Source organism: Symphalangus syndactylus, chromosome 5, assembly GCF_028878055.3.
Source record: "Symphalangus syndactylus isolate Jambi chromosome 5, NHGRI_mSymSyn1-v2.1_pri, whole genome shotgun sequence".
NCBI classification, from domain to species: domain Eukaryota; kingdom Metazoa; phylum Chordata; class Mammalia; order Primates; family Hylobatidae; genus Symphalangus; species Symphalangus syndactylus.
The window spans coordinates 48,177,573-48,201,590 of record NC_072427.2 but is presented as its reverse complement, the minus strand read 5'-3'; the positions used below and the strand labels follow the sequence as shown (position 1 = coordinate 48,201,590).

The 24,018-nt window shown below is 40.0% G+C and overlaps 1 protein-coding gene across 8 annotated transcripts in view; it reads left to right on the top strand.

The window, feature by feature from the left end:
- The window catches only part of AQP9 (aquaporin 9), a 69,120-nt gene that overhangs the window by 26,254 nt on the left and 18,848 nt on the right, over positions 1-24,018 (top strand). For all 8 annotated transcript variants that reach the window (XM_055278377.2, XM_055278376.2, XM_055278374.2 and 5 more), the window contains one exon: positions 21,017-21,143. In XM_055278377.2, coding sequence (XP_055134352.1) covers positions 21,101-21,143 — 43 coding nt within the window. In that variant the 5' untranslated portion in view covers positions 21,017-21,100. The remainder of the gene's footprint in view (positions 1-21,016; positions 21,144-24,018) is intronic.

The following is a 24,018-nucleotide window of genomic DNA, read 5'->3' as shown; positions in this document are numbered from 1 at the left end:
CCGTTCTGGATCATTGATCTAAGGGCTGCAGACTCCTGGAGCCAAACTTGATTCTGCCAAACAGGATTCTGCTTCTGATTGTGAATTTTAATTTTACCCAGAAAACTCACTGTTTTCATTGACTTTCAAACGGGAAGTATTTTTTTTTCTACTTTCCAGAAGTGGGTTTGGTCGGTTTTTCTTTAGTGACAAAGCCCATTGCAACATGTTCTCATTACTTGACAAGAAAGGAAAACATACTAATGAGAGCAGAAGCTGGCCCTTCTTTACTCATCAGCCCTGTGAAAGTGACCTAACAACCCACAGATGGTTCAAATGGCTGAGGCAGTTCAGCCGTGAAGAAATTAGGTGCCCATTATACCTCCAGCAGGCACCTAATTTCATGTCTGGGGCAGGATTGCTGAGTTCACTGAAACTTCTAAGCAAAGCAAATGGTTTAAGAGAAACTATGCCAGCAAAGTGTGCCTGCCCTGCCCCTTGCCCTTTTCTCCATCTTGGTAGCTTGGCTGGTCATGCTAAGATGTGAGCCTAGAACAGTCAGTCAAGACCATAAAAGACTTGAGGGCTTAAGTCCCTCTCAGCGCACATGCCTTAGAGTCCTTCTGGAAATTCAAACTTTCTTATGAGAGTACCTCCCGAAAACCCTATGCTTCTGTCAACAGGTGATTGGTTAAAGAAATGGGGGTGTATCTATGCAAGACTCCTATTTACCCATTAAATAGAAGGTTTACATGCTAATACAAAAATACTCTGAGCTATTCAAATAGAAAAAGCAGGCAGAAATGGTATGTGTTAAATACCCTCACCTGTATAAACACACACACACACACACACATATACATGCACACACACAGAGGCACATGCACAGTTTTTGACAACATACCAGAAAGTATTGATATTAGTTACCTGTGGAGAATAATATTTAAAATCTGGGGTTGGAAGGAAACACATTTCTTATATTTTATGGTATACCCTTTTGAAATTTAAAAAATTGTACATATTCACATGTATTTTCTTCACCCCCTTCCTCCCCATGAGAGTTCACCCAGTAGAGTATGTCTTTTCAAAGCATTTTTGTAGGGAGTTGCTCAAAATCTGTTCTGAAAAACACTAGTTCCAAAAGATGCAAATAAGAATTAAGTGGAAAAAAAATATGTGGTCCTTCCCAAATATGCTGGGGAAACATTGGGTGAAACCAAAATAAGCAGTTTTCTCAACTGCAGGAATTATCAGAGCCTTTAATGTTCTCTGTAAATCTCTAAGAGGGGAACAGAATGTAAAGCTGTCTCCAGCTCTACTTAACCACAAACCCCTTTTTTGAGGAGCATCTAACGGAACTAATGATCTGTGAAACATACTTTGAGATTTGCTGATCCTGGAAACACATCAGTCCTCAGAACTCCTCTGTATGCAGAGATCTCCCAGGTTGAGAGTGACAAGAGGCGGCCTTGGCACTGTTGGGCCCTGTGGGTAGAGGGAGAACTGTCCTCAGCAACCCCCACTCACATACAGCCCACTCAGAGTCACAGTTATCCTAATACAAACACAACTTAATTAATAAATGCTTCATTCATTTCTTATTCTGGTCCTTGGGATGGTGATCAAGTTCCCATCCAGGTCAGCATTTGGGATGAGTTGAGGCATGTGAATGCCTGGTGAGGTCAGAAAAGGAGAGCATTGTTCTTTTCAGCCCAGTAGAGATAGTGGAGTTCAATCACCTCTCCCTTCTGAGCTCTGAGTTTGTTCTTGGTGCTTTTTTCTACTTGGAGAGCACTGAGGCTGGCCATGTTCCCATTCACCTGGCTCTCAAATTGCAGATTCCTCTCTTTTTATGAGCCTGCCCTAATATTGCCTCTTTTCAAGTACAGCTGGTTCTTGGGTGATTGATCTCTTCCTGATATTCTCTCAGGCTACATGCCACCACATATTTTATTTTTAGCCAGAAGATCCAGGTTTCAGTCTTGGTTCTTTGTGACTATTTTTGTTATGACTGAGAAAGTTTTATTTTGCAATTGGAAAACTAACTGACAGGAAAGCTGTGCATAAATCTGCACTCTGTGCTAATAAAGGAAACAGGCTGACCCACAGAAGCAGCAGCAGTTGTCACAGGAGGAACACTGGGATGGGAATGAAAGAATCTGGCTCTAGATTCAGAAACTGTCACCTGTTAGCAATAGGTCTTGTATCAAGTCACTCAGACTTTCAGTTTGTAACTGGGGATGAAGTATTGGGAGGACTCACAGAGGTAAAGTGCGTGAGAGCGCCTCACCATGGCGCAAATGCCATGTGAATGTTTCCTCTTTCACCTTTTGCTGGTCAAAATCGTGTGCAGTCAAACCTTGGCCCCAGCACTTACCACTTATGGGAATGTGAGAGCAATTCTTTTAACGTCTCTAAGCTTTGGTTTCCTAGTTTGTAAAATGGAGACAGGAAGAGGGCCTGACTCATAGGTCATTGTGAGGACTGATGGGCTAATGCATGCAAAGTGCTTAACTCACAAAATTCACTCAATATAGATTAGTTGTTATTGGTGTTATTGTTATCTTCATATGTTCGAAAGGCTATAGTCACATAAGCTGAATAGATGGGAATAAACAGGTGGAGTAGGATGGATGGGGGACTTCTCTAACACACACCTATAGCACAGGCTGGAGGGCTGTGCTGACAGAGAGTGCTGTGCTGACAGATTGCCATGGATTCTCTTTCCTCTCCAGTTACAAACTTATAGGAGCAAGGAAGCCTCTGGTAAGCCCTAAAGTGACTCCCTTCTCAAGAATGGAGATTGTGTTTTTTTGAAACACTATGGCCACCACCTTAGACAAACTTTTGCCTATAGGCAGTCTTTCCTTTGATGGTAGCCACAGATTCTTTCTCCAGGAGCTAGGACTGCATCCCAGCCCAGGTGTGTTATCACCATGGTATCTGCAAGGCCAGGAAATCACTGGCACCAAAATCTTAATGGTTTCCTCTTCCCAGACCTTAAGACAGGAGTCAACAGCTCCAAAGCTAAGTGAGACCGAACAGGCAACACATATGAGTGATGTGGGCATGGTGGGGTTGCGGGGAAATGGATAACGTATGCCCTGTCTCAGAGGGGCATTTGCCATTCAGACCCACTCCACTGTGGCCTTACCCCATTCTTGCATCAGGAATTTCAATTACTTGAACTCACCACAGCCTGATGGAAGGTAGTCGCCATCGCAATTACCTGAGGCGTATACTTCACCCTCCTACAAGTTTCAGAGTATTTCAAGGCCCCTTTTACTATCTCCGATGGAATTTATGGCTCAACATTCTTTATAGCCACAGGCTTTCATGGACTTCACTTCATTATTGGGTCAACATTTCTCACTATCTGCCTCCTCTGCCAATCAAAATTTCAGTTTACATCTAAGCACCACTTTGGCTTTGAAGCCGCTGCCTGATATTGACACTTCATAGATATAGTAAGACTATTCTTATATGTCTCTATCTACTGATGAGGATCCTACTCTTTTAGCACAAGCAATACCATTGACTTCCAATCAATAAGCTTCAATAATATTCAAAAAAGAATAATTAGCTTGACACTAGCCCTAGTGACTGACACCTTATTGGCCCTATTACTATGGCAATTACATTTTGACTCCCATAACTTAATATTTATATAGAAAAATCCAGCCTTTATGAATGCAGATTTGACTCATTAACCTCCGGCCACCTCGCTTTCTCCATAAAATTCTTCCTAATGGTCACATTTCTCCTGTTCAACTTAGAAATTGCTCTACTACTGCCCCTGCCATGAGCCCTTCAAACAAACAACCTGACACTAATAATCAGCACAGCCCTTATACTAATTATCATTTTAATCCTAGGCTTGACTTATGAATCAACCCAAAAAGGATTAGACTGAATTGAATTGGTAGATAGTTTAAGTTAAAATAAATGATTTCGACTCATTAGATTATGATAGACCATATTTACCAAATGCCCTTTATTTGTATCAATATTATATTAATATACACCATAGCATTGCTGGGAATATTAGTCTATCCCACTTAACATCATCCCTATTATGCCTAGAAGGTATAGTATTATCAATATTCATTATAATTACTCTTATAACTTTAAACATACATTTCACTCTAGCATCCATAATATTCATTATACTCCTAGTATTTGCGACCTGCAAAACCGCAGTGTGCCTTGCCTTACTAGTTTCAATCTCCAACACATACGGCCTAGATTATGTACAAAATCTAAATTTACTTCAATGCTAGAAGTTATTATTCCAACAATTATACTGTTACCAACATGACTCTGTAATAACTCTATAATCTGAATTAACATAACTATCCACAACCTATTCATCAGCCTCATTACTATATCTTACCCAATTAAATGTAATTCATCTAACTTCTCACTTTCTCTTCTGACTCACTAACATCGCCCCTTCTAATCTTAACAACCTGACTATTACCTCTTGTAATTCTAGCAAGCCAACATCACCTTTCCAATGAGTCACTCCCACCGAAAAAACTCTGTAATAGTTCTCTTCCCCTACTTATCGCACTTGCCCATACTCAGAATACCTTGGGTTCACTAAACATAATAATAATAATATTTACCACCCAAGAACTATTAAATTCCTGATCTAATAATCTTATATGACTTACATGTATTATGACTCTCTTAGTAAAAATACCTCTATATGGACTTCACCTATGACTCCCTAAAGCCCACGTGGAAGCCCCTATTGCTGGCTCAGTAGTACTTGCAGAGGTACTCCTAAAGCTAGGTGGCTATGGTATTATACAGCTTACCCTTATCCTCAATCCCCTAACAGAATATATAAAGCCTACCCCTTCCTCATATTGTCCTTATGGGAAATAGTTATGACAAGCTCTATTTGTTTATGACAAATGGACTTAAAATCACTTATCACATATTCCTCCATAAGCCATATAGCACTTGTTATTATGGCTATTCTCATTTGAACGCCTTGAAGCTTTAAAGGTGCAGTCACCCTTATAATTGCCCATGGAGTCACTTCATCTTTACTATTCTGCCTAGCAAATTTGAACTACGAGCAAGTCTACAGCCAAATTATATTACTTATCCGAGGCCTTCAAACACTGCTTCCACTAACGGCCTCTTGATGACTTTTAGCAAGTCTTACTAAACTTGCCTTTCCCCCTACTATAAATTTAATAGGAGAACTCTTCAATACTATGGCTTTATTCTCTTGATCAAACATCACCATTATGCTTATAAGACTTAATATACTAATTACAGATCTTTACTCCCTACATATACTAATCACAACACAACGAGGGACACCTGTATATTACATTAACAGTATTAAACCCTCGTTTACACAAGAAAATACACTAATACTCATATACCTTGCACCTATCTTTCTATTATCCTTAAACCCTAGGATTATTATGGGGTTTGCATACTGTAAATATAGTTTAACCAAAACATTAGATTGTGGATCTAATAATAGAAGCCTGCACCTTATCTACTGAGAAAGTATGCAAGAACTGCTAACTCATGCTCCCATCCCTAATAACACGGCTTTCTCAACTTTCAAAGGATAAGAGCTACCCATTGGTCTTAGGAACCAAAAATACTGGTGCAACTCCAAGTAAAAGTAACAAACATGTATTATACCACTATTATAAAAACACTAATTCCCTTAATCTTACCAATTATTACTACCTTAGCTAACCCCTGAAAAAAAGATTGATACCCATACTATGTAAAAATATCTATTGCATGTGTCTTTATTATTAGCCTCATCCCTGTAACAATATACATTTTCATAGATCAAGAAACAATTATCTCAACCTGACAGTGAATAACAATTCAAACTCTTCAACTCTCACTAAGCTTCAAACTAGACTACTTTTCCACAATATTTATCCCAGTAGCACTATTTGTTACCTGATCTATTGTAGAGTTCTCAATATGATATATAAACTCAAACTCTAATACTAATCAATCTTTCAAATATTTACTCATTTTCCTCACCATAACATTAATTCTAGTTACCATCAATAACCTCTTCCAACTTTTTATTGGATGAGAAGGTGTGGGAATTGCGTCTTTTTTACTAATTGGCTGATGATATGGCCAAGCAGATGCTAATACAGCAGCCCTCCAAATGGTCCTGTATAAACGATTGGCGATATTGGCTTTATTTTAGCTATAGCATGATTCCTCTTATTTTCCAACACATGACAGCTTCAACAAATATTTATTCTAAATCTTACCCCCAATTCCTTTCCACTAATTAGCGTTCTCCTGGCAGCAGCAGGAAAGTCAGCTCAATTTGGCCTTCATCCCTGACTTCCTTCCACTGTAGAAGGCCCAACCCCAGTTTCAGCCCTACTCCACTCTAGCGCTACAGTTGTGCAGTTTTTCTACTTATCTGCTTCTACCCTTTAATAGAAAATAATCTATGAATCCAAACCTTTACATTATGTGTAGGGGCATGACCACATTATTAACAGCAATTTGTGCTCTAACACAAAATGACATAAAAAAATCATAGCGTTCTCCACCTCAAGCCAACTAGGCCTTATAACAGTCACAATTGGTATTAATCACACCTAGCATTTCTTTATATCTGCACCCATGCCTTTTTAAAAGCTATATATGTTCAGGATCCATCATCCATAATCTCAATGATGAACAAGACATCTGAAAAATAGGAGGACTATTCAAGACTCTACTCCTCACTTCCTCCTCCCTCGTCATTGGCAGCCTCGCACTTACAGGTGTGCCTTTCGTCACAGGCTTTTATTCTAAAGACCTCATTATTGAAACTGCAAACACATCATATACCAACGCCTGAGCCGTTTCTATTACTCTTATTGCAACCTCCCTAACAGCTGTCTATAGTACCCAAATTATTTTCTTCACTCTGATAGGACAACCTCGCTTCACAACTGATTATTATTAACAAAAACCCTTTTCTAATTAACCCAATTGAACGCCTAATAATCGGCAGTATCGTCGCTGGATTCCTCATTACCAAAAATATTGTTCCCACTTCATCCCCCTAAACAGCTATGCCACTTCACCTAAAACTCACAGCCCTAGGTGTGACCACCTTAGGCCTCTTACTAGCAATAGAACTAAATATTATAACTAATAACCTTAAGCTAAAGTATCAATTACAGACATTTAACTTCTCCAATATACTAGGTTTTTACTCAGCCACCATCCACCATACAGCTCCCCCGACTCAAGCCTGTTTACAAGCCAAAATCTGGCCTCACTTCTACTAGACATAATTTGATTAGGAAAGTCCATACCAAAAACCATTTCACAAACTCAAATACCAGCCTCCATTACCATATCTGCCCCAAAAGGCCTAATGAAACTCTATTTCCTCTCCTTTTTTATTTTGCCTCTTCTAACTCTAATCTTAATTACCTAATCATCACCCTGAGTAACTTCAAGTGCAACATAAATACTAACAAATAACGTTCAACCAGCAATTACCACCAATATCCATAACTTTACAAAGGAGCTGCACTGACAGAATCCTCACAAAACCACCTCACCCCCTCACCCTCAAAAATTATGCAACTCTGTACGCTATTAAAATTAATTATAATGACCACCCCATCATACTCAGTCATTCACCAAATTAACACCAACTCTATTAATAATCCGAATAATAAAGCCCCTCAAATGTCAATACTTGACCCTCATGTTTCAGGATATTCCTCAATAGCCATTGCCGCAGTATAAGCAAAAACAACCATTATACCACCCAAATAAATTAAAGACTATTAACCCCATGAAAGTCCCACCAAAATTCAACACAATACCACAACCCACAGCATCACTGATAATTAATCCTAGCCCCCCCATAAATAGGAGACAGTTTCGAAGAAAAACCTGCAAACCCTATAACTAAAAGAATACTTAATAAAAATAAAGCATAAGCCATTATTCCTACATGGACTATAACCATTACTAACAGTATGAAAAACCTTCATTGTATTTCAACTGTAAGAACACTAATGACCAAAATGCGCACAACTCACCTGCTAATAAAAATTATTAATCATTCATTCATTGATCTTCCCACACCATCCAACATTTCTACATGATGAAACTTTGGCTCACTTATTTGTGCCTGCTTAATTCTCCAAACCACTACTGGATTATTTCTGGCCATACACTACACATCAGATCACTTAACTGCCTTCTTTTCAATCGCCAATATCAGCCGAGATGTAAACTACGGCTGAATAATTCGCTATCTTCATGCTAACGGCACTTCAATACTTTTCACCTGCCTCTTCCTGCACGTTGGCCAAGGCTTATACTATGGGTCATTTATATTTCTAGAAACCTGAAATATTGGTATTATCCTGCTACTCATGACCATAGCAATAGCATTTATAGGTTACGTACTCCCATGAGGCCAAATATTCTGAGTTTTTACAAACCTACTATCAGCCATTCCATATATTGGAACTGACCTTGTGCGATCAATCTGAGGTGGATTTTCAGTAGACAAAGCCACCCTTACACGATTTTTTGCCTTCCATTTTATCTTACCTTTCATCATTGCAGCTTTAGCGACTGTTCACCTTTTGTTCTTACATGAAACAGGATCTAATAACCCCTTCAGGGATCTCATAAGACCCTGACAAAATCACTTTCCACCCTTACTACACAATCAAAGATATTCTAGGCCTAATTCTCCTCCTCCTCTTCCTAATAATTGTAATAATTCTAGTACTATTTTCACCTGATCTCCTGAGCTACCCAGATAATTACACTTTAGCCAACCCCCTCAATACCTCGCCCCACATTAAACCAGTTATACTTTTTATTTGCATACGCAATCTTATGATCCATCCCTAATAAACTAGGAGGTGTACTGGCCCTTATATCTTCCATTCTTATTCTAGCAGTTATTCCTATACCTCACATGTCTAAAGAACAAAGCATAGTATTCTGTCCACTAGTCTCACACTCACATGAATCGGAGGGCAGCCAGACGACTACCCTTTTATTATCATCAGACAAACAACATCCATTATGCACTTCTCAACTATCTTCACCTTATACCAATTACCGCCCTAATTGAAAACAAATTACTCAAATGAAACTGCCTTTGTAGTATAACTCAATACTCTGGTCTTGTAAACCAGCAATGGGGAATTCCCTCCCCAGGACAACTCAGGGAAAAAGCACTTCTGCTTCACTGTCAACACCCAAGCTGAAATTCTAATTAAACTACTCTCTGTGCTTTTTTCAGCACACACTTTAACTACTATGTCAGTATTAACGAACTAATACTAATACATTAGTGCTTTTATATACTTCATGCACTACTGTTAATCCCATGAATAATATATTGTACTATAATTGTTTAATCATATGTAGTACATTAATACATTAAAGTACGTCAAGAATATAATCCACATACATATAACCACGTATTAACAATCCCCTAATCAACTATAACACATTCACCATATCAACCGTACAACTCAAACTAGCCAACACAAATATCAACCCATACTAAAAATCCTTAATATCACATAGTACACTAAATCATTCATCGAACATAGCACATTTCAGTCAAGAAACTCCTTGTCAACATGGACGTAACCTCGCGGCCCAGTGACCACAGACTGGGCAGGAAAACTGCAATCCCCTGTAAACAGCATGCAGTTTATATAGCATTTTCACTTAACACCCTCCTCTTAATGACTTTCACCTGGCAACCTTCATTTAACTCAAAATTCAGGGCCTCAATCCCCTGTACGGCCCACGTTGCATAGACCTGGCCAGGGTTCAGATGTTTATCACAGATAGGGAACGAATCTCTAGGATGGCCACTTCCAGATTCCCTAGCTCGGAACATTCAGGTGCATCTGCCATACAGGATCAGTCTAAGGGTAGGCTTAAGTTAACGCTCTCAGGTGCGCTTACCCTACATATATCCTCAGGAAAATTACTTAATTTCTTTGTCCAAAGGTTTCCTTAGATGGAAACGGGAGTGCTTTCCTCCTCCTAAAGGGAACTAAATGAGAGGATACATATCACATATATACATGTGTACAAACACATATATGTGTGCATATATACACACAGATCTGTTTATTTAAAATGTGTTGCCACAGATATGCTCTTTTAATGCTTACTTCTGTTTTTATAAATATTTGCATCATTTAATGACAAATTATCTACTTGAGGGTATTTTTGTTTAATAATTTAAATGTGTTCCCTTCCTATATCCAAGAAGACCTGCAGCAGGGTACGAGGTGAAGCAGTCACAAAGAACTCATGTTCTTGGGTCATATTGCTGTTCACATAGCACGGAGCAAATGTGCCCTGAACTGGCACCACTGGATTTGCTTCCCAGAAAAGTCTTTGAAAGAACAATAACGAATACATACCAGCTGGGTGAGACCTGGAGGTATTGGGGCATTTTAGAATGTCCACCTGGCTTACTTGTTTGACTTTAGCAAAATAAAATGTCATAAAGGAGGCAGGTGGGAGTGGGAGAAATTGTTCAACTCCCTGGTTAGTGCCCCCAAATGCTGACCAGTGCCACAGAAACCCATGTGGCTGTTGGGCGTGGCTCATCCATGTGGAAAAGGCCCCGTCTAGGCCCATACTCACTTCCAGTATTAGGCATGTTTGGTCAGCATTAGTGGGGAGTGTGCATTGATAACCACAAAATTGGAAGACACTATGAGGAGAGGAGAGTGAGAGAGAGAACAAGAGAGGAAAGGGTTTAGCTCTACTTTTCACTCGAGTTTCCTACTGGTGGGCGCTTGATCATATAACAGAAGTTGTCTGTGCAGGGGGAGCTAGAAATCAAGTGAGCAGAAATCGAGAAAATCGATTTTGCATAAATTGAAAAAGCTGGAGGTAATCACCAAAATATCTCAGTCATCTCTGAGAAAGGAAGGGAAATTGGAGCTGAAAAGGATTTTCTTTTCTAGGTCCCTGAGAAGCTTTGATGACAAAGCACAAGTGTTGTATATTTTCTGAACTAGGGTGACCATACTTACTGTTACCAGAAAAGCACTTGTCCTGGCAAAGACCAGGAATGATAAGGAGACAAATAGCTTCAGCCTCAGCTCTTTCTCTTTGGACTGACACATCTGGTTTACAACGAGGCCATTTATACTGGATAGATTGGGAACAGATGGCTGCTACCTGGGGTCTTCAAGTCCTCACCTTCCCAGACAGCCCTTTGCTTTCAACGTGCAGATAGAAAAACCAATGCCCCTATTCCACATCCTATGGAAAACCTAGTATCCTCCCTGAAGATTTCCATGGATTCTTGGGGGCATCGGTTGCATCTGATGACCTCTTGTTCCATCCAGTGTGTGACGGCTAAAAGTTCGGGCCTCTGACTAAAACAGACCTGTGATCAAATCCTGGTTCTGTCTCCTTACAATGATGTAAAATTAGGCAAGTTGCTTTGATCTTTCTCAGTCTCAATTTGCTCATCCATGAGATGGAGATAATACTACTTACCTCCCAGAATGTTATAACTATTAAGTTAATAATGGGATAGTGATAAAGGAATACACGTAAAGCACTTAGCGTGCAACCTGGCACAAAGAATGAACTAAATAGAGGGTAGCTCGTATTCCTTTATTCACACAACCCTAAACAGATGAGTCATGATGGTAAACTTTTTGTACAGTATTTATTCCAAAGCCCATGACAATCTTTCCCAAGGAGATCCTTTTAACTTCAAAAATTTTCAAGAACTCCATACACTACAACAGTCTTTTAGTATTCGTTAATTCTGAAAATACAAGATCACAAAAGGTAGATAGAAGACATGTTATTTTTTCCATTTTTGGACAATGTGTGATGCACACAAGGAATCACAGACCTCTTGCGGTAATTCTAAGATTCCCTGGTGGTCCCTGGCTCCAGGTTGCCTGCATTCACAAACACTTCACTACGGAATTCCTAAACTTCATTAACTACTGCTTTTCTGAAAGGGCTCAGTTCTTACATACTCACTGAACAAATATTTATTGAGTGTCTGTTATGCACCATGTATTCTGCTAGGACTATCTTGTTTTACACTTTAAAGGACATAATAAATATACAAGAGATTTGAGAAGGGTTACGTGCAATAAACCTGTGGGCTGATTATTCCTTCTCTCTGTTCCCAGCATTTCAGCTTGTGATAATCACTTCACCATGTCAGGTTTTACATTGTGTCCAATAAACAGCTTGTCATAGGGGTCATGGCTCAGTTGAGAACTGCCCAGCAGTCCCACTTGGTATTTCTTAGAAATTATACCTCCCACTTTTCACATTTCATATCCTACCCCCAAATTAAGTGGGGTTTTTTTTTAGTAAGATTCCCATTTATTTATCATTTCCACATTGTTTAAAGGAGCATTATTCAGGGTAGTTTTGTTTCCTGCTTTTCTTTTTTTATTCATACATAACAGATGTACATATTTTGGGGGTACATGGGACATTTTAATACATTCATATAATGTATAAAAATCTAATCAGTGTGATTGGGTGATCCATTGCCTTAAATATTTGTCTTTTCATTCTGCTAGGAATATTCAAATTATTTTCTTCTGGTGACCTTGAAATATACAATAGATTATTGTTAACTATAGTCATGTTACTAATCTTTGAAGCACTAGGTCTTATTTCTTCTATCAAACTGTACATTTTTACTATTAATCAAGGTTTCTTCATTCTTCCGCCCTTTCTTGACCTCTAGTAACTACCCATCTACTCTCTGCCTTCATGAGATCCACTTTTTCAGCTTTCACATAAAAGTGAGAACATTTGATGTCTGTCTTTCTATGCCTGGCTTATTTCACTTAACATAATGACCTCCAGTTCCATTCACATTGCTACAAATGACAAGATTTCATTCTTCTTTATGGTTGAATAATGTTTCATTGTGTATATATGCCACATTTTCTTTATCCATTAATCTGGTTTGTGGGCATTTAGGTTGATTCCATATTTTGGCTATTGTGAATAGTGCTGCAGTAAACATGAGAGTGCAGATAGCTCTTCAACATATTGATTTTATTTCTTTTGGATACATGCCCAGTATTGAAACTGCTGAATCATATGGCAGTTCTGTTTTTAGTTTTCTGAGGAACCTCCACACTATTTTCCATAGTGGCTATACTAGTTTACATTCCCACCGACAGTGTATAAAGGTTCCTCTTTCTCCACATCCATTATTCCGTCTTTTTGATAAAAGCTGTTTTAACTGGGGTGAGATGCTATCTCATTGTGGTTTTGATTTGCATTTCTCTGATGGTTAATGATGTTTGAGAATTTTTTTTCATATGCCTGTTGGCCACTGTACGTCTTCTGAGAAATGACTACTCAGATATTTTGCCCATTTTAAAATCAGATTATTTGGATTTTGTTTGTTTGTTTGCTGTTGATTTGTTTGAGCTCCTTATATATTCCAGTTATTAATCCCTTATCAGATGGATAGGCGAAACTAAATTTTTTATCTTTTCCTGCTTTTTCTTGAAAGCAGGGAAATGGTTTTTTTTGTGTGCCCTTGCTTAAGTTTAGATATTTTAATATCTTTCATCAAATATTATTATTTAAGCATGGAACATAAAGAATTAGTGTAATCACTCTGTGGTTCTCCCCATGTATACATGTTAAATAAATTTGTATGGTTTTTCTCCAATTAACCTGAAAAAAAATGTACTTCCCTGGTGGACATTATAGTTTTTGGAGGGTGGGGGTTGGTGCCACAAGACAAGGTGGCAGGTATATAATAAAATGGCAAAGTGCAGACGTGATAGAGTAGGAACAGGAAGCCAATGAGGGCTTCTGTTGTCAGAGAAAGTCCTATAGAGAAAGCAGGATTTCAGCTCATCATTAAGAATAGATTGGGTTTAGTTAGGGAAGGTGCCAGGAAAGGGTGTTTCTTCTGAAAAGTGCAGCATAGCAGATGTGCAGAGATGAAAATAAGTGTCATCAGCTCGAAGGGCTCCAAGTGACTAGGATGTCAGCCTGGCTGATGCAGAAGATCTGTGCTAAAGAATACTGGAAAGGAAGGTGGCTGGGAATCATGACGTAAGGCAATGGAGAGCCCTGAGTACCAGCTTGAGGACTCTGGGCTGACATTTCCTGAGCAGTGGGGAGGTGGTGTGTGATGCTTCATCTGGCATGGTCTCTGGATGGGGAGAGATTGGAGGTGGGGACACTGATTGGAGGCTGGGACACTGATTGGAGGCTGGGACACTGATTGGAGGCTGCAGATGAAGGCTCTGCAAGATATGGGAATGACGGACTATGGGTGGCCAAGGGAGAGAAAGGGAAGGAATAACAGGTATTAATAATTCCAGAATTTTTGCTCTGGGTAATCAGGAATGATTGGGGGAATTCCCACCAATCAATGTTTTGTAGGAATTCTGCCTTTCAAATGTCTTTCTTCCTTTTCCAATGAAAGTCTTTTCCTTCTTCCATGTATGGAACCTGATAGTAAAAAAAAGCATTTATCTTTCTATTTTCTAGCATTGCTTTACTACAAAAAGCACTAAAATCCTGCCAATTATGAAATGGCCCATCTTTGGAGAGTAATCACAAATAGTCAAAACAACTTGAAGATCTTATCAGCTTCCCACTTTTCCTCTGTCACCAAAATTAAATCCCATGACTAGGAATGAAACAGCAAGTATTTCAACTAGATGTATTTCTGTTATAGATGTCTTTTCTCCCCTGTTTTTATTGCCAGGCAGCAAGTTAGCAGTTAAGTTCATGGGTCTGCTTTCTTAACCTATTCGCCCTAAACTGGAATTTTTGAGTTTATACTATAAACAATAATATCCTACCCTTATTATTTCTCTTTGTTGTTTAAATATTGCCAAGTGTTATCTCATTTGATTCTTTATCAAAAAGCCATATGATTCAAATCTGGCACATATCATTATTCCCCTTTAATATATAAGCAAGCTAAGAATGAGAAATAACATGTTCATTTACACTGCCAACAAGCATCATCCCTAGAAATAATACCTAGGATCTGTTATTCAATTACATCCAATATACTAGAAGCTGTAACAGAGACAAAAAAAGTTCAGCATATTATCTTGAAAATCTTCTTTTGAGAAGTGTCTGTTCATGTCCTCTGCCCACTTTTTGATGGGGTTGTTTGTTTTTTTCTTGTAAATTTGCTTGAGTTCATTGTAGATTCTGGATATTAGCCCTTTGTCAGATGAGTAGGTTGCAAAAATTTTCTCCCATTGTGTAGGTTGCCTGTTCACTCTGATGATAGTTTCTTTTGCTGTGCAGAAGCTCCTTAGTTTAATGAGATCCCATTTGTCGATTTTGGCTTTTGTTGCCATTGCTTTTGGTGTTTTAGACATGAAGTCCTTGCCCACGCCTATGTCCTGAATGGTATTGCCTAGGTTTTCTTGTAGGATTTTAATGGTTTTAGGTCTAACATATAAGTCTTTAATCCATCTTGAATTAATTTTTGTATAAGGTGTAAGGAAGGGATCCAGTTGCAGCTTTCTACATATGGCTAGCCAGTTTTCCCAAAGAGAAGACATTTATGCAGCCAAAAAACACATGAAGAAATGCTCCTCATCACTGGCCATCAGAGAAATGCAAATCAAAACCACAGTGAGATACCATCTCACACCAGTTAGAATGGCCATCATTAAAAAATCAGGAAACAACAGGTGCTGGAGAGGATGTGGAGAAATAGGAACACTTTTACACTGTTGGTGGGACTGTAAACTAGTTCAACCATTGTGGAAGTCAGTGTGGCGATTCCTCAGGGATCTAGAACTAGAAATACCATTTGACCCAGCCATCCCATTACTGGGTATATACTCAAAGGACTATAAATCATGCTGCTATAAAGACACATGCACACGTATGTTTATTGCGGCACTATTCACAATAGCAAAGAGTTGGAACCAACCCAAATGTCCAACAACGATAGACTGGATTAAGAAAATGTGGCACATATACACCATGGAATACTATGCAGCCATAAAAAATGATGAGTTCGTGTCCTTTGTAGGGACATGGATGAAACTGAAAAACATCATTCTCAGTAAACTATCGCAAGGACAAAAAACCAAACACCGCATGTTCTCACTCATAGGTGGGAATTGAACAATGAGAACTCATGGACACAGGAAGGGGAACATCACGCTCCGGGGACTGTTGTGGGGTGGGGGGAGGGGGGAGGGACAGCATTAGGAGATACACCTAATGCTAAATGACGAGTTAATGGGTGCAGGAAATCAACATGGCACATGGATACATATGTAACAAACCTGCACATTGTGCACATGTACCCTAAAACCCTAAAGTATAATAAAAAAAAAAAAAAGTTAACAAAAAAAAAAAAAAAAGAAAATCTTCTTATAAAATTGAGAAAATCAGGCATAAATATGTAAACAGTTAAATAACATTCCATGGCTAAATGTCCCACCAGATGGCAATAGAAGCCATGAGTCAGAAGATACAGGGTTAATTACCATGTCATAATGTGATACACAAATATGGGAAGACTGTGTCCATTTCTGGGCTCTGTGTTTTAAGAGGGACACTGACAACGTAGAGCTTACCCAGGTGAGACTCACTGGGAGCCCGAGGAGACGCAGAGATCAAAGATGAAGGGACAAGTATCCAAACAAATAGAGAACCCAGGGAGGGCATTATGCCGCTCCACTTATCTCAATGCCTGGTATGTGAAAGGCTTATTCTCCTTGGTTGCAACAGTATGCCTGGGGCTAATGGACAGAAGTTTCAGGAAGGAAACCTCCAACTTCGTGTAAGGAAGGATGCTCAACCACGGGAACAATAAAAAGTATACAGAACAAGCTGCCTAATGTGGTAATGAGCTCCCTATCCTTAAAGGTGATCCAATATGGGTTAGGTGAACACCCATTTAGGGTGTTGTAGGGAGAATGCCTGTATCACATGGCTTCTGTGTGCTATCAAGTACAGAACCAGCAAAATGGTATAACTGAGAGATGGCATGGTGCAGGGTTTAAGAGCACAGTCTCTGGATCCTATATGATGCTCAGTCTTGGAACCCAGCTACCATATTGTAAAGAAGCCAGGCCCCACGGAGAAGCCATTTGTAAGCTCCAGCTAAGGTATCAGCGGACAGTCAACATCAACCATGAGATGCATGAATATGCAAGCTTTCAGATAATTCCAGTGTTCCACTTTTTGAGCCACTCCATTTGATACCAAGTAGAGCAGGGATGACATGCCACCCCAAACCCCGCCCAAATTGCAGATTCATAAGCAAAATAAATGTTATCATTTTAAGCACCAAGTTTTGGGGTGGTGAATTCTTCAGTGCTGGATAACTGCAATACAAAGTTTGTGTGACATTCTGAGTTACCATTGGTCTTCACATCCATTAATAGGTGCTGAGTCAACTGGAAAGTGGTGTTATGTGCAGAACACATGGGTGGGTTGTGCTGATGAGAGAACAGAAGGCTTGGTGAAGCTATTGAGAGAACACGAATGGAAGATTAATGAGGAACTTTGAAGACACAGTGAAGGACATAGTGAAGGCTAGACCTTCATTGTGTCCATGGCTTTGTCATTCCCTCTATCTCCTATATGGTTTTGTGACTTTTCTAATTCTTCTTGAGGAGGCAGCTAGATTGAGCAAGTGCTAGGTCCTGTCAAGAAGGTAGAAGAAATCTTAAAAGTCTGTAGGCCTGCAGAGGAGGAATGGGTGGTGGACTTAGGAAGCAGAACACCCAAGGGGACAGAATAAAATCAAAAAGACTCACATATTACAGACCATGATACATTAGAATATCCACAATGTTAATATGGAAAGGAACCCAAGAGATTGTTTTCTAGACAAGGAAATCAAGATTAGGCACTTGGAAGGTAACTAAGTACTTATTGTAGAGTAGAAACAGTACAATTGAACTTCAGGGGAGAAATATTAGGTTTGTTGAGAAGAATCTGAATGGACGACAGACCTAAAAATGCTTTCTAGATGGGAGGACCAGGAAAATCAAGACATGGTGGATACGATAGAATTAGTGGGCTCTTTTTGAGTCTAAGAAGGGAAACGTATGGCAGTTCTTGAAGGTAAGCTCAGGGAATCACGATGGAACATTTTATCATCAATACCATAAAAAACAGTTCTCTTATTTTTGGAGGAAAAAAAATATACTGAACACACAGAAGGAGAGAACCAGAGTGGGTGGCCAGATCTCCAGCAAGCAGCCCATGATATATTAGAATGCCAATGGTCTGCTGTCCTGGTGCTGTGAATACAGGCAAGAGGAGGCAGGCAAGGGAACAAACCAGGAGGCAGTTACCTGGCTTCGTCGTTGCTTTTCAGGCTACAATAAATACGTTTCTAAATTAAGATGCAATGCTGGAAATCTGGGCTCCAATCTTCTGAGCAGCGATTTTGATGAGGGCAACTGAAGTCCCCACATTGCTCATCACTTCTCCTATTTCCTGCAGCACACAGCATTGATTATCCTCCTAAGAAAAGCCATTTCAGCATCTAGAGTAGAAGAGAGGAGTATTAATCATAGTGAAATTTGACAAGGCAGAAGCCTCCACGGACCCACTTGAGCCATTTAAAGCTTTTATGTCCCCTCTAAACTAAAACAAGTGCATGTACATCAGGACCATAAAAGAGGGGAGACGCTTATTTAGAAAGCATCAATAGCTCAGGACTGGCCTCTCTCTTTTGCGTCTCTTCTTAGCCCTGGTTGTCTAAATCAAGTCATCTCAGCTGTCAGTGTTGTTTTATTCCTCATTTTACGAAATACTACTAAAATGTCAGTTCACCTGGAAGTTGTGCCCAGAGCATTTAATTGGATTTACATTAAAATGAAAGAAATATGCCAATGCGGTTTTAATTCCGACAGTTATTATAGTAGTTAAGGATTCTAGAAAAAATAATGTCAAGTCTAGGTGAAATTGTTAGGCTATAAAATGGACTCAGGGGATTTTTTTGAAAAGAGAAACGGGACATGCTCTTGCTGTAACTATATTTAACATTCATTGTAGGGTACAAAGCTCTCCACCTTTTCTCTGCGTGCTAAGACAAGTGGATGTATCTTAGAACTGGGGACTGGAAGAGACATGAAAGCATCATCTATGTAATTTCTCTGCTGTCAGAGAAAACATTCTATATGTATTAAATATCTCTTGTTTATAACTTATTTTCCTCTAAAGGACCTCACAAATGAGCCCTGAGGGAGCTGTTTAGAATTAATTCATCATAGTAAAAAAAAACTGTCTTTGTGCAACCTTTCATATTTTAGTTTTAGACCCTTCCATTTTCAGCTCTTTATGAAAAGACACAACAGTAGGTTATTATCTTCCTCATAAAAAGCCTTCACATTGTTAATCTCTTTTTCCAAAAATTATATTTGTTTCTGAAATATTTCCTCATATGCTCTATTTTCCTGCCTCTGAATAATATGTATTGCTCAATGCCAAGCCCTCCCTCAAGTTAATTGCTCTTTTTTAGTTATAAAACCCCAACTGGATTCCATGTAATCATCTAGTAATTTCTATACTTATGCCTCCAGGGCCACACTAGCTTTTTAAACTACAGCATGGTGAAAGCTGGTGGTCATTTGCTATCTCATTTTCCTACCAAACTTGTATGCAACTGTTCTGTCTTTCCCAAGAACCATCCTTCACCAAGTATTTCTTTAATGGACTGTGATTAAATGGTTTTAACTGATTATTCAATGAGTATGTGGGGCCCATTTTAAAAAAACAATTAGAAAACACATGGGTTTAAAAAAAGAGGATATACAATGAAAAGTTCTCTTCCAATCTCTGTCCCAGTCATGCGCTCCCTCCGACCCATTAGGGTTTAACCCCATTTCTGCTGCTTGTGTATTCATGGAGAGAGATCATGTATATAAAAAGAAATGCATGTAATGTATTTAATACAATTGGCAGCATGTTTTAGCACTGCTCTGCATCTTTTTTTATTTTAATAGTATATGTTGGGGATCTTTCCACTTTGGTATACACGGATCTCCTTTATTCTGTTTTTTTCTGTTTGTTTCTATTTTTTTCAGTAGACTAGCAGTCTACTGACTGGATGTACCATCATATATTTATTGCAAACCTTTCTCAATATGAATTTCATTCTCCAAAATATCCTCTACCAGCTGAAGATCGTGGAAGACTCACTATCGTACTTCATTGTGCAACTGTTTGCAGAATGCTTACTATCAGCCCAGCACTGGGCTTGGTGCCATAGGGAATACAAGAAGCAGTGAGTTTGGCAGCCTCTGCTCCCTAGGAAACTACAGCCCCATCAGGGAGAAAATACATGAGAATAAGGGGGTCCTGATTGCCAAATCTATCCCCCTAAGGTTTTCCTTTGTTTTCTTGCACATCAGACATTTTTTCTAATGCATGGTACAAATGGCCTTTCCCCTTTATTGGATGTGTGTATAGTGGTTTGTGTGCCTGGTCCTGCTTTTATACTGGGAGCCACAAGAACAGAACTGTCAAACTCAAATACCTACAGAGGCCAGGAGGGTGACCTAAATGAGTGAGGGGCAGTGAAGTGAGCCAGTTGGGAAGACATAAGCCCTGTTTAAAGGGATCCCCAACTGCTACTGTGAATAACCAGATCTGGTTGATTAAAAGGAACCAGTGGGTAACAGGTACATGGGACTTTTCTGTATTATTTCTTACAACACATGTGGGTCTATAATTATCTCAAAATAAAATTTAATTTTAAAGAAAATCAGATACCTAGATCATTGTGTGAAATTTCCTGATTTATAAATGTAGGCAAAATCTGAGCATTGTGCAGGTGCAGCAAAACTCATCTATCTGTAAGCCAAATGCAGCCTTGGGTCCACCATTTTGCTATCTGTGTATAGCTGAATCATTGTAATTTGATTTGTATAAAACCCAGGGCAACCCAATCCACGAGCTTGCTTTAAAAATACTTGCTACTGTGAGTTTCCATTACTATTGACAGTAGCCATGCCCATTTACTTGTTGAGTTTTCCTCCCATTCCAGGTCCTTGGATGCGGCTCTGTTGCCCAAGCTATTCTCAGTCGAGGACGTTTTGGAGGGGTCATCACTATCAATGTTGGATTTTCAATGGCAGTTGCAATGGCCATTTATGTGGCTGGCGGTGTCTCTGGTAAGCAGTAGAAATAATCAATGCTGCTATTAATTCAGCCACTCCAATGTGCCAGCACAGTGCTGGCTGCTTCACATACCTTAATTTATTTATATCTCAAAAATCCTGCAAGAGTGTGTATTGGATCCCATTTTTATAGATAAAATTAAATTTTTGTAGATAAAATTAAAATCACCAACCAATGCTAAGTAACTTATGCAAAGGCAACATTTAACAAGAGACAGAAATGGGGGTTAGAGCTCATAAATGATTCATTCCTAAGTCTGGCCGCTGCATCTTATTCTCCACCAGTCAACGGGATTTCTTACTTGCTCTAGCCCACATTTGAAATCCGACTCCCAGATACCCTGTAAATAGTAAAGAGAAGGTCACTCCAACAGAGGCAAGTCCTGGACCTTTATCTACAGCAAACAGGAAGAGTCTGGGTCTCTTGCAAAATGGATGGTGCTTTCATGGACGTGCAGATCTGATCTACAAGGTCTTAGTCTAATCCTGCCCCGAGGAGTGAACTGATTAGAAGCCATTCACGTGGTTCTCACAGGCAAAATGAAATGATGATAATTTAATGCAGTCTAGGCACTTAGGAAGTGACTGCGGAAATGATCTGGTTCCCAAAGACACTCAGAATCTTTCAGCAGCCTGGTGTGGTTCCTCAGAGCATTGAGTCAAGACTTGGTGATACGAGAAGAAAGGGAACTGAGAAACCATGCATGCTGAGCACTGTGCTAAATGCCAGACTGCCTTTTTCTCCCTCTCCTTTACAACAGCACTCTGAGGCGGGTATTACTGACTCCATTCTACAAAGAAATCCCTCCTGAGAGGGAGTCAGTAAATAACTGGAAGCCCTGCAGCTGGTAAAGAAGCAGAGCCAAGATTTGACCCAGGCTCGCATGATCTGCATGACAGTGAAGCTCACATCCTCATTTTTTGTTTGTTTGGTTTTTGTTTTGTTTTGTTTTGTTTTAGGAAGAGTCTTGCTTTTATCGCTCAGGCTGGAGCACAATGGCACGATCTCGGCTCACTGCAACCTCCACCTCCCAGGTTCAAGCGAATCTCCTGCCCCAGCCTCCTGAGTAGCTGGGATTACAGGCACCCACCGCCACACCCAGCTAATCATTTTGTATTTTTAGTAGAGATGGGGTTTCACCATGTTGGCCAGGCTGGTCTGGAGCTCCTGACCTCAGGTGATCCACCTGCCTTGGCCTCCCAAAGTGCTGGGATTACAAGTGTAAGCCACCGCACCCTGCCTGTTTTTTGTTTTTTAAGACAGTCTCAAACTGTTGCCCAGGCTGGAGTGTGGTGGCGGGATCACAGCTCACTGCAGCCTTGACCTCCCAGGCTCAAGCAATTCTACCTTCTGCCACCTCAGCCTTCCAAGTAGCTAGGACTACAGGCACAAGCCACCACACCCAGCTAATTTTTGTATTGTATTTTTTTGTAGAGACAGGTTCTTGCCATGTTGCCCAGGCTGGTCTTGAACTCCTGGACTCAAGTGATCCACTTGCCTCAGCCTCCCAAAGTGCTAGGATTACAGGCATGAGCCACCATACCCAGCCAACACATCCCCATTCTTACACAGCATTTCCAATGCTCTATTATGAGAAGGGCATTACAAGCAGGTTAGTTGGGCAGAGGATCCTGCAGTTAAGCTGGCTGGCCTGCTAGCAAACTGCCTCTGTAGCACTGAAGAACGATTGCTTAGACTCCCTGGGAGCTCCTTGGGCTGTGCATCTGGAATGGCCATTGACCAGCTGGCACCCTTTCCATATTACAGCCAGACTCAGATCCAAGGGTGGTCCAGGTTAAGACAGAGTCCCACTCTGTTGCCCAGGCTGGACTGTGGTGGTAGGATCACAGATCATTGTAGCCTTGACCTCTTAGATTCCTATATCTGTTAGCATAGATTGTAACAAATCAAGATTTGTTAGCATGCACAGTGTCTCCATTCAAACTTTTGTCCAGCTTTCACTGTGATCCCAGCACTGTACTGCTTAACTCAAGAGAAACTTAAGAGAAACTTAACTCAAGAGAAACTCCAAGAAGGGCACAAGAAAAACCAAGGGACTGCCCTAAATATGCCAAGGCTTAACTGCTCCCCCTATAAGCTCCCACTGCGTTCACCAGGTAATGTAGGTGTAGCCATATTTTCAGCCTTTTTTTAGGTAGAGACATGGGGTTTTGGAGTATTTTGCCTGCATAACACCCTGAACTGAACATCATCAAGTAGTTACTTGGAATTAATTGGCCCCAGACCCTACCACTGTTGTTAACACCCTTCACCACTGCAATCCATAACTGTTTGTGTCCACTGATATACCTGGAGATTTCTGCAGTCACTGTAGGAGGAAAAAAGAGAAAGAACCAGCAGGAAGAAGAAAGAGTGAAGAAATGGTATGAAGTCTTCTGTGGTCCCTAAACTGGGGTTGAGTCCCTATAGTTAGAAGAGTAAGGGCCAAAACTGATGAGACTTCTTTCAGTAGAAGCTGTGTTTCTGGATGAGAGTCAGGACCTGACCAAAATGTTTATGAGCAACTCTGAAACCCTAAAATACAAACAGAGTGGTGTCTGAGACTGGCTGGAAAATAGTAGCATTGGCTTGGAAAGGCAGTCCTTATCTTTCTACCTCTATTTGGAATCTAGCACAGTTCAGGCTCCCTAAGGACTGGTGGCTTTGGGAACATTTTGGGAACATGCAGCACAACACACTGGCCCATCATGACATTTGTGTGGACAACAGCATCAGTGTCAGCTTCGGCAGGTGCAGGAATAGGAGAGGATTGTGTGTGGGAGGTGACTTCCTCATCGTGGCTGCAGCTAACATACTGGTTTGTGGGCACATACTGGTTTGTAAGGTCTGCTTGAAGATTCCAAAAGT